At 40.7% G+C, this 14,793-nt stretch overlaps 1 protein-coding gene across 6 annotated transcripts; it reads right to left on the bottom strand.

Moving 5' to 3' along the window:
- Nucleotides 1-1,112: 1,112 nt before the first annotated feature.
- On the bottom strand, nucleotides 1,113-11,499 carry LOC127334296 (uncharacterized). 6 transcript variants are annotated; one of them, XR_007872092.2, is made up of 11 exons: nucleotides 10,615-11,463; nucleotides 10,340-10,523; nucleotides 10,143-10,222; nucleotides 9,451-9,748; nucleotides 8,271-8,553; nucleotides 4,173-6,795; nucleotides 3,809-4,091; nucleotides 3,560-3,682; nucleotides 2,822-2,952; nucleotides 2,379-2,430; nucleotides 1,113-1,469 (listed from the first exon to the last, which is right to left on the bottom strand). XR_007872092.2 is itself a non-coding variant. In XM_071826403.1 (11 exons), exons 1-3 carry the CDS (start codon nucleotides 11,235-11,237, stop codon nucleotides 10,423-10,425), a joined length of 360 nt encoding a protein of 119 aa, XP_071682504.1. In that variant the 5' UTR covers nucleotides 11,238-11,499; the 3' UTR covers nucleotides 1,113-1,469; nucleotides 2,379-2,430; nucleotides 2,822-2,952; nucleotides 3,560-3,682; nucleotides 3,809-4,091; nucleotides 4,173-6,795; nucleotides 8,271-8,553; nucleotides 9,451-10,222; nucleotides 10,340-10,422. The 6 variants fall into 6 exon arrangements, 2 of the variants coding, with proteins under 2 accessions (XP_071682504.1, XP_071682505.1); XR_011752250.1 differs by having other exon boundaries at nucleotides 10,329-10,523; XM_071826403.1 differs by having other exon boundaries at nucleotides 9,451-10,222; nucleotides 10,615-10,675; nucleotides 11,040-11,499.
- Nucleotides 11,500-14,793: the final 3,294 nt, after the last annotated feature.

Consider the following 14,793-nt stretch of genomic DNA (forward strand, 5'->3'; position numbering starts at 1 on the left):
AGGTTTGAAGTTTCAACGTCTAGGAAATGAAATCAATATCGTCATTGAGGAACACATATTCTACCTTCTAATTGGTCTCAGCCAGTAAGTGAAAACACACAGGACCTAGTCATTCCAAAAGGAAGTTCAAAAGACAAAAGTTCTTTCGGATTGATAAGCTTTTTTGTAAAATGGTGTATTAATCAAGCTCAGAGAATAGGCTACAGAAGAATTCAGCAGCAAAGTAAAGCAAGATAATATATATAAGGTGCAACTTGTACACTGAGATTGTCTTAAACATAATAACTTGAACCAGTATGAAATTCACACATATTAGTCCAATCTATTAGAGACTGGGGGCGAGAAAACATGGTGGTGTCAAAAGCAACCAGATTTCTCTGGTGAAGCTCCTATCTGAAGTAGCAATGCAAAGTCATTCCCTGAATCTGGAACAGGGTCTTCCCTAGCACCCTTCAGGTGAAATTTTCCAAAACACCAATTCAAATTACTCCGATCCAATAAAGAGCATAACAGAGAAGAAATGGAGCATCTTCGCACACCCTCGAATGTGCTAGTAAACAACAACAAATCCTAAAAGAGTCTATCAAAGTTATAAAGAGGAGAAACAGTTTTCAAGAGGGATCTCAAAAAAACTGCCATGAGCCGCACTGATTGAACTACTCGACTGTAAATTTGGTGCTATTTACCAAAATGGAACTTTGCAGATCATGCATGTGAAAAAATATATGCAGGGAACACATGCAAACCTGTTCAGCTACAATATTCTACAACGTCGCCAAAAGAATTAACTACCATATCTGAATGCTAGCAGAAGAACTACATCCATGTGAAGAAACTACATTATAATTCTGCAATATGAATATGAGTTCTGTATAAGTTGGCTTTGCAAACCAGTGAATATTCTGGCCCATATATTATACAACCTTGTCCAACAAATATATACTCTAGATTGGCAATTACTAATAACTCACTAATACAGAGTACAATGACACACTTAAATATCAGAAGCAACCAACTTTGGTATGTTGCTTCACCTCACTGAACTATAGAAGGCAACATTCTTTAGATGACACATGACCGAAGTTGCTTGTAAGCTTTACCACAAAAACACATGTGAAGAAGCAAGTTTGCCTTCTGGCTCAACTTGCCTTTGGCACTATATAAGACAGTATTTAACAAATGACTGATTCTTTTTGTAATATTTACAGAAAAATATGCCGAAAATCAGATATTCTGAATGAAATGCTAACAAAATATATGAGGATGTGAACCAAATTAGCGAGCTCTTCCTCCGGTGTATAAAAAAGTATCCTACAATCTTGACATAAACTACTAAACACCAAAGAATGGCCTATGATCACCAAGCGAAAATTGATAATTTCCCTACAATCGCTTTTCCATTCCCTCGCAACCACGACAGAGGCATGCCATAGGACCATAATCACAGTACGACCAGATCGCAAAACATCCTGGGTAAGACACAGAAGGGACACAACGTAAAGTGAGAATAAAACTGAAAACAGTGAATGCTCTCTTCAGTGTACCGCAGACTGGACAAAGAGCTATGAAGCACCGATACAGCAAGACGGATATGGCGATACGGAAACAGAATATGAGATTTTAAAAATGACTTGGATTAGTTTCCCCATTTGTGGTTCGACCTGCAAAAAGTGAATCTAAGAATCTCAAACAACACCGAAATCCTCATTTGTGAGTTAGCCCTCTAAGAATCTGAATTAGCTTCAAATTAATATGTTTTGTTTGTTTGTATACGCTGTACAGGTTCTCTAAGAAATTTCGAAAATAAGATAGAAATTAGTGAACCATCTATTATAATATGTGTTTCAGCCTTTAGTAAATAAAATAGAAGTTGTTAGGAAACCAGCTTTCATAATTTGCTGCTCAAGTTTTAGATATCTGAATATATATGACCATTGAAAAATGAACTAAATTTCATAAACAGACTGCTTTACTATGCAAGCAAGTACCAGCTCGTGTTTAGTGCTATCATAGTAGTATAACAGATGCTGAGATGCAACCATGGGATGAACGAAAGTGAATGCAGTGTCCATTGGTTCAAAAAATCTGATTTGACATTTCCATGACTTTCTAATCGCTCTGTCCCTACATATATTTCCAGACAACACTTTCAAAAACAAAATGAGATTCAAATTTTTTTGTGAACTTAGAAAACGTAGATATGAATTAGACCCACTTTTTTTTTGGAACTTCTAGAGCAACTTAAAGATTCCTCAACAAACATATGAAGCCACTCCGAACAGAAAATTTTCTGGAGAAAAGAGATACTAACATAGTAGTATTGATATATAACATATTCAGCAGTTCCATAAACCATGGAAATTAAGTTCAGAACATACCATGTGAAACACGGGAGTGCCTTCACTCCCATCATCTCCTGCTTGTCCCGAGCTGTAAATTTGGTGCATTAATAGAAAATCAGGCAATTAGCCATTGTACTATAAATTGTAGAAATAACCATGAAGAAGCACATCATTACATTAGTTATTTTCAACTTCTATTTTTCCTATATCCATTTATGCAGCAAATACAAAAATAAACAATCTGATATTGATCACCGTCTTACTTTCGTGTTGCAGCAAGGAAAAAAAATACTGGAGGTTATAGCAAATACGGGTAGTTCAACCAACTAAATAATTTGTGCATAGGAAAGGAGAAATATTCAGGTGAGGTAAGACTGAAACCAAGAAATAGTAAACCAGATATGATTCTTTAGAAAAGAAAAGGTCTTGCCATGCATCAGAATCACGACAATAAGATCTGAATATGAACTGGCTATCACCTCGCAAAGATCTTGCGTAGCGTTACTTTTTTCATGTAGGTTTAACAGTTGATGTATCTAGTTTGGACTTGCCATAGGTGGCCAGTGATGAATCTCAAGCCATCACCTCTCTATACTGAAATGACCGCCTCCTGAAAAGAACAACAGGCTTAACTCATAAATGCAGACATCAACTAATAATAATCAAAATCTGTACAATTGGACCAATGCGTGTCTCAAAATTTCAGATTTGACACCATACAGAAAGGCTGATATATGGTGATAGATTGCATATATGCACGTCACATAGTTGAGAGAGCTAACATAATGTACTGGCTGTAGCTTTAAGAAAAAAAAACTATTAAGTATATGGCGATTCTTGTAGGTTAATCATTAAACTTGCATAATTTGAACATGTATAATTAGGATCACATAATTGAGATAAGTGATTTGCATAAGATCAAAATTTTATCACCTCTCTCACAGGCACATCATTAACCATGTATAATTAGTCATGTTGTATTAGCAGGTCATCCAGCTGTTGCTGAGTGCCAATCTATACATGCTCAGTACCAATCTGTACATATACAGCAATGGAAGGCTACATTTGGCCATATTTGCAACACAAGCACTCAGAAAATTGAGGAATTGAGTATTCATAGAACAAATCTTTAACAGTCAATAATATATATATATGTGCAATAGCCACACAAGCAAAGCATGGATTCATCCATTAGAGGAAGGATGATCTGTTGTTACCTCTCGATCTGCTTTTCCATGAAAATCATTGAGAAGTTGTTGACGGAGTAGGCCTGATCCCCGACTACACGTCACCGAGTACTTTTATTTGTGCCCATCTCCATCACTAGCATCAACTCACCACTGATAACGTGCAAAATAAAGCCCAAATGAACAACTACAGGCCACACACACATATCATCATACAGTTGGCCTGCATAATTTTTCTACATCAAAACATACGAACTGGGAGAAAGAGAGGAGATGAACCTGCCAGATGAAGAATATGTGTAGAAGGGCATGTATATGCTCTGCCAGCCGGAACCATTTGTTAGGATGCGCTTTGATGTCCTCCTTCTTGGTCAAGGATGGAGAGCAGCACTCCGCTCAACTCCCGTTGAGTACTGTCGCGCTCCTGCCGGCGACGAGACAAACGACGTGCAGTGCTGCTCCATCCCGCCCATCCATTGTCTCCTCTTCTACTTCCTTCATCCCTTATTTCTACCCTTCCCATCTTCCTCACTAGGAACAGCGAATCACCCACACACAACAGCTGGTTGCACAAGAGAAAATAGCCTCAAAATTTAGGAAAAACCGTGCCAAGAAAATTCAGTTGGGAGAAGAAAAAACTCACGGCCTGGACCTCTCCCGCGGTGCAGCGGCGGCCCTTCCTCTGGTGCGGCTTGGCGGCAGCCTGGCGGTGGCTCGAGCTCCTCTCCGCTGAAGACGACGGTGCCGCAGCATCCGTCTCGCCGGCCTCCGGACGATCTGCGCTCCACTCCTCTAAGGAAGCGCCCCTGGTGGCGTCTCCTACTGAGCACGCAGCACGTCGTGCTCCACCGGCTAAGGCCAAGGAAGAAGCAGGCCGGAGGAGAGAGGAGCGACAGAGGCGAGGAGGAGGAGAGGTGCGCGGCGGCGGAGAAGAGGAGAGACACGCATCACGTCGTCCTCCTCCTGCTGAGCTCAGGGAGGAGGCAAGCCGGCGGAGAGGAGGCACGACGGCGGCGAGGAGGAGGAGAGGCGCACAGCGGGGCAGAGACGAGCGAGGAGGGGATTGGGGGAGACGAGCGAGTGGGGATTGGGGACGAACGAGCTGTGGCGGCTAGGGTTTCTCGCCGTTGGGGCTTCCTTTTATACGGACGCGGTGAAAAAAATGGATGGCTGAGATGCACAGATGGGTTGATCCGACGGCCGAGAAGCTCTAAACGCTGTGAGGCCCCCGTGGGGGGGGCATCATATATACCCCTGGACTAGATTTAGATGTGCGCCTTGGCGCACGATCCCGTGAAATTACCACCAATTTACACTATAAAACAACGTAAAAAACACTTGAGTAAATGATAATACGTTTTTATGTTTTGCAAAATAAAGTCAATAAGATATAATTAGGATAAAATACATAAAATCATGAACCAAGTAGTGAAAGAATGTACAATCAGGAAAATAGAGAAATATATTAGAATAACTAATACACTTGTTTTTGCAAGACCTCGTCATCTGCACTCATAAATAGGTGGTAAAATGCATCAAACATTTATACATATCGATTATAATAGTCAGAAAATAAGTCTATCAATCTGCACGCCACCAAGCCTTTCGCACAGTCAATCGTTTGGTAAAATATTTTGTGTATCTGTAGTATCACAACATGAGAGTTTACAATACAAACCAGATGAAAATATAGCGTACCTCCTTTTTAGCTAAACAATAATTTAATAGCTCTCTCAACAGGCAGCCACATTTAACATAATTACTTTTGAATGTAATTACTTTTGAAAGTAATTATGTTAAATGTGGCTGGTTAAATTATTATATAGCTCCAAGTTACTTTGGAGCCATATAATAATTAAACCAATTGCTGACACCAATATGATATTAATCATACAGTAGTAAATAGCATGCATTCTAGCACAGCTACTAACATTGTGAGCTGACAACATAATGAATCAGTAAAGACGAAATTCCATAGAGCATCTCTGTATTTCAACTGCAAATATGCAAAAGGCATTTCTCATGGCTGCTAAGAATTCTCATGCTTACTGTAGATATAGTATGCACAATCTTCTCTTCAAGTTTAAATGATCTGGAAAGGCATTCCTTTCCTTTCTTAATTTCTTTTGTAGAGAAGGAAATGGTTTCATATTGTAGAGTGTATATTTTGACATTAAAATTATTAATCCCATTATTAATCAAAACCCAATTCTTATATCCTACAAAAAGCACCCCCAACACATATATTATTATGTCAACTGGATTGTACAGTGAGAAATATACTGGGAAGTAAGGACGAATTTCAAAGCAATTATAATATAATCATTTCTATCAATTTAGCTGTATTATTAACTTGGAGCTATATAATACTAACATTGTGAGCTGACAACAGAATGAATCAGTAAATACGAAATTCCATAGATCATCCCTGTATTTCAACTGTAAATATGTAAAATGTCTCATAGGCTGCTGCGAGTATCATACTGAAGAAAATAATACTGTGAACTCATGTCTGTTGATTTTTTTACATTTCTCCATCATCAAGTTGCTACATGCCCCTGTGTTGCTCCCTTGGTGCACTCATTCTGTAAATAGCTAGCCTACATGAGATATGAGATGTGTTATTCTGAACCTCCTTCAGCTAATAATTCATACTAACCCTGAATAAGGAAGAGCTCCTCAGTGGTAGATTAAAAAAGACTAATCTTTGACCACATTGCAGAGCTCATATGACATAAGTACATGATTTTCATTCGTAGCTATAATAACCACCCCAAATATATTTTTTGGCCTATAATTAAAATATGATGAGAATCAGAGAAGAAAATTAGTTTCAAAGTGAAAGCACTACTTCGGAGCTAGGATGACGATGAAACTATTTACTGATTCCTATTTCCACTGCATAACCAGATAGAAGGTAAATAGTAATCTTTCTGATATAGCTAGTAGGAAAATTTCATGCTACTGTGTGCTAGGGCAATTTTGAGCAGATCTATGGAAGCATAATTTTTTTTCCTAATTAATTTAGAAGCAAAGAGTGATGTATGAAAAGCACCATTTTTCATGTAGGGAGGAAGATGAGCAACGGTCCAGGCATCAAGAATTCACCCAAGAGATTACAAGCATAACACTGGAAGTGAATTGGCCAGACTGGGATCGATCCTCTCAACTCAGTTGTATTAAACCAATGCGTAGCTCCTCCTAGGTATCACCCTATGGTAATGGTTCGGGCATCCAGCAAGGACGAAGACCATTATAGTATGGAACTGAAAGTATGATTATAATAAAGAGGAAAAAATTCAAGTCATTATTAGATATATAAAGAAGTAACATGAGTAAACAGAGCCATTATAGTTTGTGAAGAGCAATGAGAAATATGTCGTGTTTCTTTTAAATTTTAGTGTGTGATGCATAGTTCACCGGAGAAACAAATGGCGAGGCTTGCACTAAACACAAAATTAGCCACGCTACCATTCAATTATGCATGTATTATCCATATATACATTACTACATCCATGATCCATTCAGCATCAATATTAGGTACAATCAGTTTGGAGCATATTTGTGTATTGAGGGATTCTAGAATTTTCTCCAGCATCAAGTTATTCACCCACCCAGGTGGTACGCCAGAGGATGCTAGAACTTTCCTACCTAGAAGTCTTATGGTGTGCATTATCAAGTGTGTGGCGTGCCTCTACCCAAGCAAGCTAACTTTCAGGAAATAAACACAAAAATCACACAAGAGCTACTAAAAAAAGCCACTTCCACTCTAAATTAATGTAGTAACCCAACACGTACAAGAGGAAATAAAACACTAAGTTGGGAACTGATACAATGAACTGGACATCAAAGTAAACATTTCAAGTAAGAAACAATATGTTTTGTGTATAATAATGATTATTAGCGAAGAGGTAAAAAGGCACCACACTGAACATTTCAAGGGATTAATTACATCCAAGGCATATACAATAATAATAAAAAATCCCACACAGAACTGTTGCCACTGCTATTGTTAACATCCTTCAAACCAGAGATCAGCTGAATTTGAACCGTTCAATTTACAGCTCATATACTGGTACAATCACACTGAATGCAAAAAATAGACGTATTCTTACTTCTTATAACTCTAAACATTGAAAAAGTGATCACAAAATAGATAGTATAAACAAGCAGTACAAAAGAAGCAACTGCAGCTACATGTATACATACAGAAAATCCCACCTCCTAAGTAGAACATACTGAATAGATATTACAAAATTATCCTTTAATGTCATTATTAAAACCAACTTGGATATTAAGCAACTTCTATGAAACACAAAACTTAGATCTGAAATGACACCAATAAAATAGTAGCTGAAGCAAAAGTCTGCTTCCTGTCATATGCAAGGTGAGGTGGCAGGAAGCTATTTTACCTAAATTCTTCTCATTTGATGGTTATGAAAGGAGTAATTGCTGCATATATTTTAGCTGGTAGATGCAAATAAAGTACTTACATGCCGAGTATAATTTTTTTTCAAATCTCTGAATATGGCAGCCCATTATGCAATGCTTGACATGAACAAATAACAAAGGAATGTATTACGAAAAGTATGTATCTCCCGAATCAGAAATTCCATGAATTAAAGTTAAATAAGAACCCTTATACCCTAACCATATGCACAAGCAAGTCAAAATGTCAAAAGTTGTAATTTGTCTCTAACGATGTCAACTACAATCTTTGGATGTGCGGGGGCGGTGATACCTCAGAGACAAATGACTCTGGATGAGCGGTTGCGGCGGCGAAACGCTGACAAGTCGGAGGTGGCCCAGCAGCGCTCATATCGTTCCAACTACTCCAATCGCAGCCTCGCTCGCCCACGCTGCCGGGCGCTACAGTTCGTGTGCCATCAGCAGCGGGTGCATCAATGTGCATCTTCCTGGAGATATCTCTCAAAGCGACACAGCATGCATGTACCTCCGAACATTTACATATGCATGTAAAAAGACAATATAGTGTGCACTTCCAGGTTTGCAGGGTGCCAGGCCTATGATAATTTCATTGTCAGACTGCTTTGCAGGCATATGCTAATAAAAAAGTTACACTTGTCTCCACTAAGTAAAAGAATCTATGATCAGTACATGTATCCGTTGCTTGGTGCGGAAATTGATATTCTGCTAAGTAACTTCCACATATGACAGTAAACTCAATACATTTTTTTGGAATAAAACCAGAGACAAGTTTAGGGCTGGAAAAAAGCTTTCTTTTCAATGAAAAGCCTTTCTAATATGTAAAGCTAACCAAAAATCATTTTTATTAGTACATGCAAGGCAGAGTTCAGAGGAAAAATGAGGCTCAAATGCAGACTACTATGTATGTGAATTAAATGTTGCTGAAAGTGTAACGTAAACTGAGAAATTTGACCGTGAGAATTACTTGCTTAAACTGAGAAGTTTGACAGTGAGAACTACTTGAAGCTCAAAGTGTCACTTAAATTGAGAAGCTTGGCAGCATGTATAATGTAAGACAGTGTAATGTGTTGATAATGCAAAGCAGTGTTCGGAGGCAAAAAGAAGCTAAAAGACAGGTGATTATGTGTGAGAATTACTTGCTGCTGAAAGTATGGCTTAATTTGAGAAGCTCGACAGTGTGTATAATGCCAGACAAATTTATATGCAGATATATAGATTTCGATAGTAGAAAATGAACAGGCCATAACCCAATGGCTTAATTTGAGAAGCTCGACAGTGTGTATAGTGTCAGACAAATTTATATGCAGATATATAGATTTCGATAGTAGAAAATCAACAGGCCATAACCCAAAAGTGTGAGTTGGAAGGTATTCTGTATCCTTCTGAACTTTTAGTGGTATAGAACAAACTCAAGCACATAGCAAGCTGCTTTTGCTCCATAAAATCAGGGGATTAGGGAAGCAAATTCATACCTACACGAGAGCATGCAGAGATGCCAGTCTAGCACACACAAGCTCATCTTCACCATCCTCCAGCTTTCCCACCACTGAGCTCGAGCGCAGTTGCGCTCCTCCTCTTCCTCTTGTTGGACACTCAACGGGAAGAACACAGTCCGAGAGGTGGTCATAGAGCCACAACCAGCATCACATCTTACAGCGAAAAAACTGAGGAGATGCATCCGTTCGTCCATCTCCAGGAATCGGGGCTCTAGTGCAATATTCAATATGAGGCCCTAATATAAACTTACTTATCACATGGATGTAGTCCCATCTGGCAAAAAAATTCCCTATTTAATGCTAAAAAGTAAAAGAATCAGTTAGCATAATTTAGAAAACCATCCAAGTCAACTCTTCAGGTATAAATTGGATGATTGGGTATATCAATTCCATCAAGAGCTTAACTCCACAGCAGCATACATACATACAATAAATCCAGAATAACTTTTAACAATCTAAAACATATCAAACACAGAATGGAGAAGATGCAAACCCGACATATAAAGGCCTAGTTTTACTTGAATTCACTATTATGCTAAATAACCAAGAGTGTGAGTTTTAGCCATGCCACTGCATTTTGTAGACAATGTGAAACATCTGATTTTCTATTCAAGTTCATGCTCTAAAGAAAAATCAGAAAGCCAACAAGAACATTTAAGAAATCTTACCAACCACATATAACTAACACGACTTGCAGCGCAATGCCCGCCAACACGGTCGATGACTCATTTTCAGTAATCATTCAAGCCTAGTCAAAATAAAAATATTCATACAAACCGTTAGCACTGACAGGAACTATTTTTTGCTCCTCCTACTTAGATAAATATAAATGGATCACATGAATATAACACAACTGAAACATCACCCGCGGAGTGAAAATACATGGCCAACAGAGTTCCGCGCGGGTGGTCACCAGACTCGCTGCCACACCGATTCTTAACGCTCATGTCATCCTAGAGTCACTGTTAAGCTCCTATGGCTGGCCTCTGCCGCCATAGCACACATCAGTAGCGACGTTGCCAATCCATGTTCAGCAACGGCACGCCAGGCTGTGTGGAAGCAGCAGCCATCAAGCATGATTATAAGATACTCCAACAGCCTTATCCATTTAACTGAATGGAGAAGAAAAAAACTTCTCACCATTGAATGGTGTTGCAAGATTGCAAAAGGGATAGAAGTATAAATCTCTCTCCTGAACATCCTAGTACCATAATTACAAGATTGCAAGCAGTTAGATGGAGCATAAATATAGACCAATATTATCTAGGAATTTCATCAAACACCTGCTAAGCATATATAAAACAATCTGCACAAGAGATAAGATGTTCCAGGGGTAAAACTAAAGAGGGGGAGTTTAACTCTACTTTTGTCTCAACCTCCATGAAGGAGGGGCAGCTGAACCACCTCAACCTCCGTCTCTGCAGCTTCTACCGGCTCCTACGTTGCGTAGTCGAATCCCATTCGAACCCAAGAATCGCCGAAGTCGAATCACACACATACTACTCCATAGTGCGCTGTAGCAAAATTTGGGAAGTCAAGAAATAGGTTGGGTAAAATCAAAGAACCTGGTGGATCGGCGGGTACATGGAGTTGATGCAGACGGGGCACTCGAGCAGCTCGTGCACGCTTCTTCCCGACGCGACCATGCCTCCCGTGCCGCCGCCACCACGGCCGCCCTTGGGGTTGGGGAACGCGGCGGCCCTGGAGGAGGCATCGAGGTGCGGGTGGATGGTGGCGAAGCCGACGTCGTCCGCCGTGTCCATGGTGGCAGATCTCGGCGTTGCGGCGGCTAGGGTCCGTGCACCTCCTGCCGTCCAGTACGAGCGACGTGGCAGAGGAGAAGGATATTGGGTGGAGTAGACGGAGTTCGGCGACGAGCCGGAGCTGGAGAGGAGGCAGCGAAGGTGAGAGGACGCACGACAGGGTGTCGTCTCTGCGGAGAGCGCCGGCGGCGGATCGAGAGAGGAGATGAGGGGCAGGTGAGATGCGGGAGGGGATTGGGAGGAGAGACACGGAGGGGATTGGATGAAGGAGATATTTTCTCAGCTGAGCCAATCACGCGACGCCACGTGGCCAACCGCTGGAGGAAAAATGAGGCCGATGCCCAGCCCTTGCGTGCCTGGTGGCATGTCGTGGATGGCCTGTGAGGCCCCCTATGGGGGGCATCGTTTATATCTTTAGATACTACAGTCGGACACAACCCAGTCAGTTGCACAATTTGGCAGGCATTGAGCTCTCGATTCATTCAAGTTTAGTTAACATCTAATTAATGTGTGCATGAAAATCCTATTCTACAAGTATGAATCGCTTATTTTGTTTACCCGTTGAGTTGATTCATACTGTATATGTCACCCGTCCAAACAAAAATATCTACTATCTCTATATGAATTCTATGATTATCTAAATTTTGAATAAATTTCATATGAGAGTTGGTATATAAAAAATCTTATCAACAACTAAAACATAAGATAAAAGTTGAAACATAAGTTTTTATTTCATTTGTTGGCATGTGTTTGTTCAAATGACCCACGCATAGCCTTGAATGGGTTTTGTATCAACATGCATTGATTCGGCAACCAGAATGCACAACGAGAAGAGTGGAATTTCATGATGGCTAGAAGCCAATGTAGAGGTGGAAAATTGATAATATTATTTTGGAAAACTCTTGTTTGTCATGACGTGCAATTTTTTCGTGGTAAAAAAATAATACCGGCGGCACGATACCAGTTTCCGGAAATACTTGCTCGAGATTTGTCAAACAAATTTCTATTTTTGTTTAAAATTTATGAAACATCTTTAAATTTTTGTTTCGTTGGGTAATTTTTTTCTGGTGGTAACTGGAATAATCGGTTTTTGGCGAGATTTGGGAGATCTCGGGTGAGAAAAAAAAATACGTGCGATATAGCAGAGGCGTGCATGAATTAGTTATATAATTAACGAATAGCACGGCAACTATAACCAATGAAGAGGATTTGTAAACTAGGGTTTAGGAAGAATCTCAACATGCAAATATATGACCTTTCGAATCAATCTCTTTAACTCAGTAGCTCGGAGATGCTCATACGGGTAAGGTGGGTAAGGTGTACGTGACATTTGTACTACGTTTCGCAATAAAATATATAATAAATCTAGCCGCGCTATTGCGCGGGTCACTCAGCTAGTTGCTTAAAATTCATAATGCTACTTCTTAAAGATATAATTTTAGCAGGAGGATAATATCTTCCAATGAAAGCATCTTTACATTTAGTCCATGAATCAATACTATTCTTAGGCAAAGATAGCAACCAATCTTTAGCTCTTCCTCTTAAGGAGAAAGGAAACAATTTCAGTTTTATTATATCCCCATCTACATCCTTATACTTTTGCATTTCACAAAGTTCAACAAAATTATTAAGATGGGCAGCAACATCATAAGTACTAACACCAGGAAATTGCTCTCTCATAACAAGATTTAGTAAAGCAGGTTTAATTTCATAAAATTCTGCTGTAGTGGCAGGTGGAGCAATAGGAGTGCATATGAAATCATTATTATTGGTGCTAGTGAAGTCACACAACTTAGTGTTCTCGGGAGTATTCATTTTAGCAGTAATAAAGCAAACCAAATTAAATAAAGTAAAACAAGTAACTAATTTTTTGTGTGTTTTTGATATAAAGAAAGCAAACAAGACAGAAAGTAAAATAAAGCAAGACAATAAACAAAGTAAAGAGATTGGGTGTGAGAGACTCCCCTTGCAGCGTGTCTTGATCTCCCCGGCAACGGCGCCACAAAATATGCTGTTGCCGTGGGAGTTGGAAATCCCTGGGGTGTAACTTTTCTTCATATCCCCGGCAACGGCGCCATAAAATATGCTTGATGACGCGTGAAGCACACGTCCGTTGGGAACCCCAAGAGGAAGGTGTGATGCGTACAGCAGCAAGTTTTCCCTCAGTAAGAAACCAATGTTATCGAACCAGTAGGAGATGAAGGCCACGTGAAGGTTGTTGGTGAAGGAGTGTAGTCACTACAAGAAATGTGCCATAATATGACGTTTTTTTTATGACTGGAAATCAAAATGTCATAGCTTTATGACGTTCCTAGCTTTGACCGTCCTTGGCCACTCCGGGGGGGCAAAACCCTAGAAAATCGTGACGTTATTGGGCAAAAACGTCATTGGCAATTTAGGTCAAAACGTCATTAGCAAAATTAAGTGGCCTACGACGTTTTTCCAATGCCGATTGCGACAAATCAATAGCGTCATTGGCATTTGGCTCAATACAATGGTATGTGTTTGGCTGCCATGTCATCCATTTTGCCTATGTGTCCCTTTTCGGGTCCCACGCGCCTCACACGTGTCACTGGAAGCAACTGGCTTGAACTAACTGACATGTAGGACCAACTGATACTTGTGGGACAAAGGCGTCTTGTTATTTTTTTTCTCTGTGCCGTCCACCATTTTAATGGGCTGCTGGTGATATCCTCCTCTTTTGGGCTGTCCTCTACTAGGCTGCTGGCTGCTGGCCTACCCCACGGCGGCCCATCCGGGGGTTGAATTGCTGGCCCGACGGCCCATCCGGGGGTTGAATTGCTGGCCCGACGGCCCATCCGGGGTTGGAGTGGCTCCCGATGGAAATAACTGGCAAAAATTGCGCTTGCGGGGACTCGAACCCTCGACCATGCTGCCGCACTACCACTCCCTACCGCTTTGCTACAATAGTGTTGTTGACACAAGTATGGTTGTCCATGTATATAGACATGATAGACTAATCAGTTGTCTTAAAAATCCCTCCACCTCGACCAAAATCCCTCCGACCAGGTGCATCTAGCTAGGGTTCCTCCTCCGACCAAAATCCCTCCGACCAGGTGCATCTGTTGCATGGCGGCGCAGTTCCCAGCCTGCTCGGGCAGTTCTTCTAGGTCAGGAGCGTCGTCGCGTCGCCGCCGGCGGCCGGGCACGCCCATCCCGTATCGGCAGCGGCCATTCGATTATGAGCCCGCCGACGTATGTGACTGTGGCGAGAAGATGCCGCAATGGATTTCTTGGAGTGATCCGAATCCTGGGAGAAGATACCGGAACTGCAAAATTCGCTCGGTTAGTCTTCGAGCACGCCCCCCCGCCCCCATTCTGAATTTCGCCCGCCGTCTTCTGAAGTTTCTTTTCTACTATGGCTTACTTATCCTCTTTTGTTCTTCATCTGTCAGATTGCTGGTGGAATAGGGTGTAAAGTGTTTAAGTGGATTGATGATCCGCTGGATGCACGTCACAAAGAGTTAGTTCGTGATCTGCGTGATGCTGTTTGGGATCGAGATGAAGAAATTGAGAGGCTCCAGGTAGAAATTGA

The sequence above is a fragment of the Lolium perenne genome, chromosome 2 (genome assembly GCF_019359855.2).
Source record: "Lolium perenne isolate Kyuss_39 chromosome 2, Kyuss_2.0, whole genome shotgun sequence".
Taxonomy (NCBI): Eukaryota; Viridiplantae; Streptophyta; class Magnoliopsida; order Poales; family Poaceae; genus Lolium; species Lolium perenne.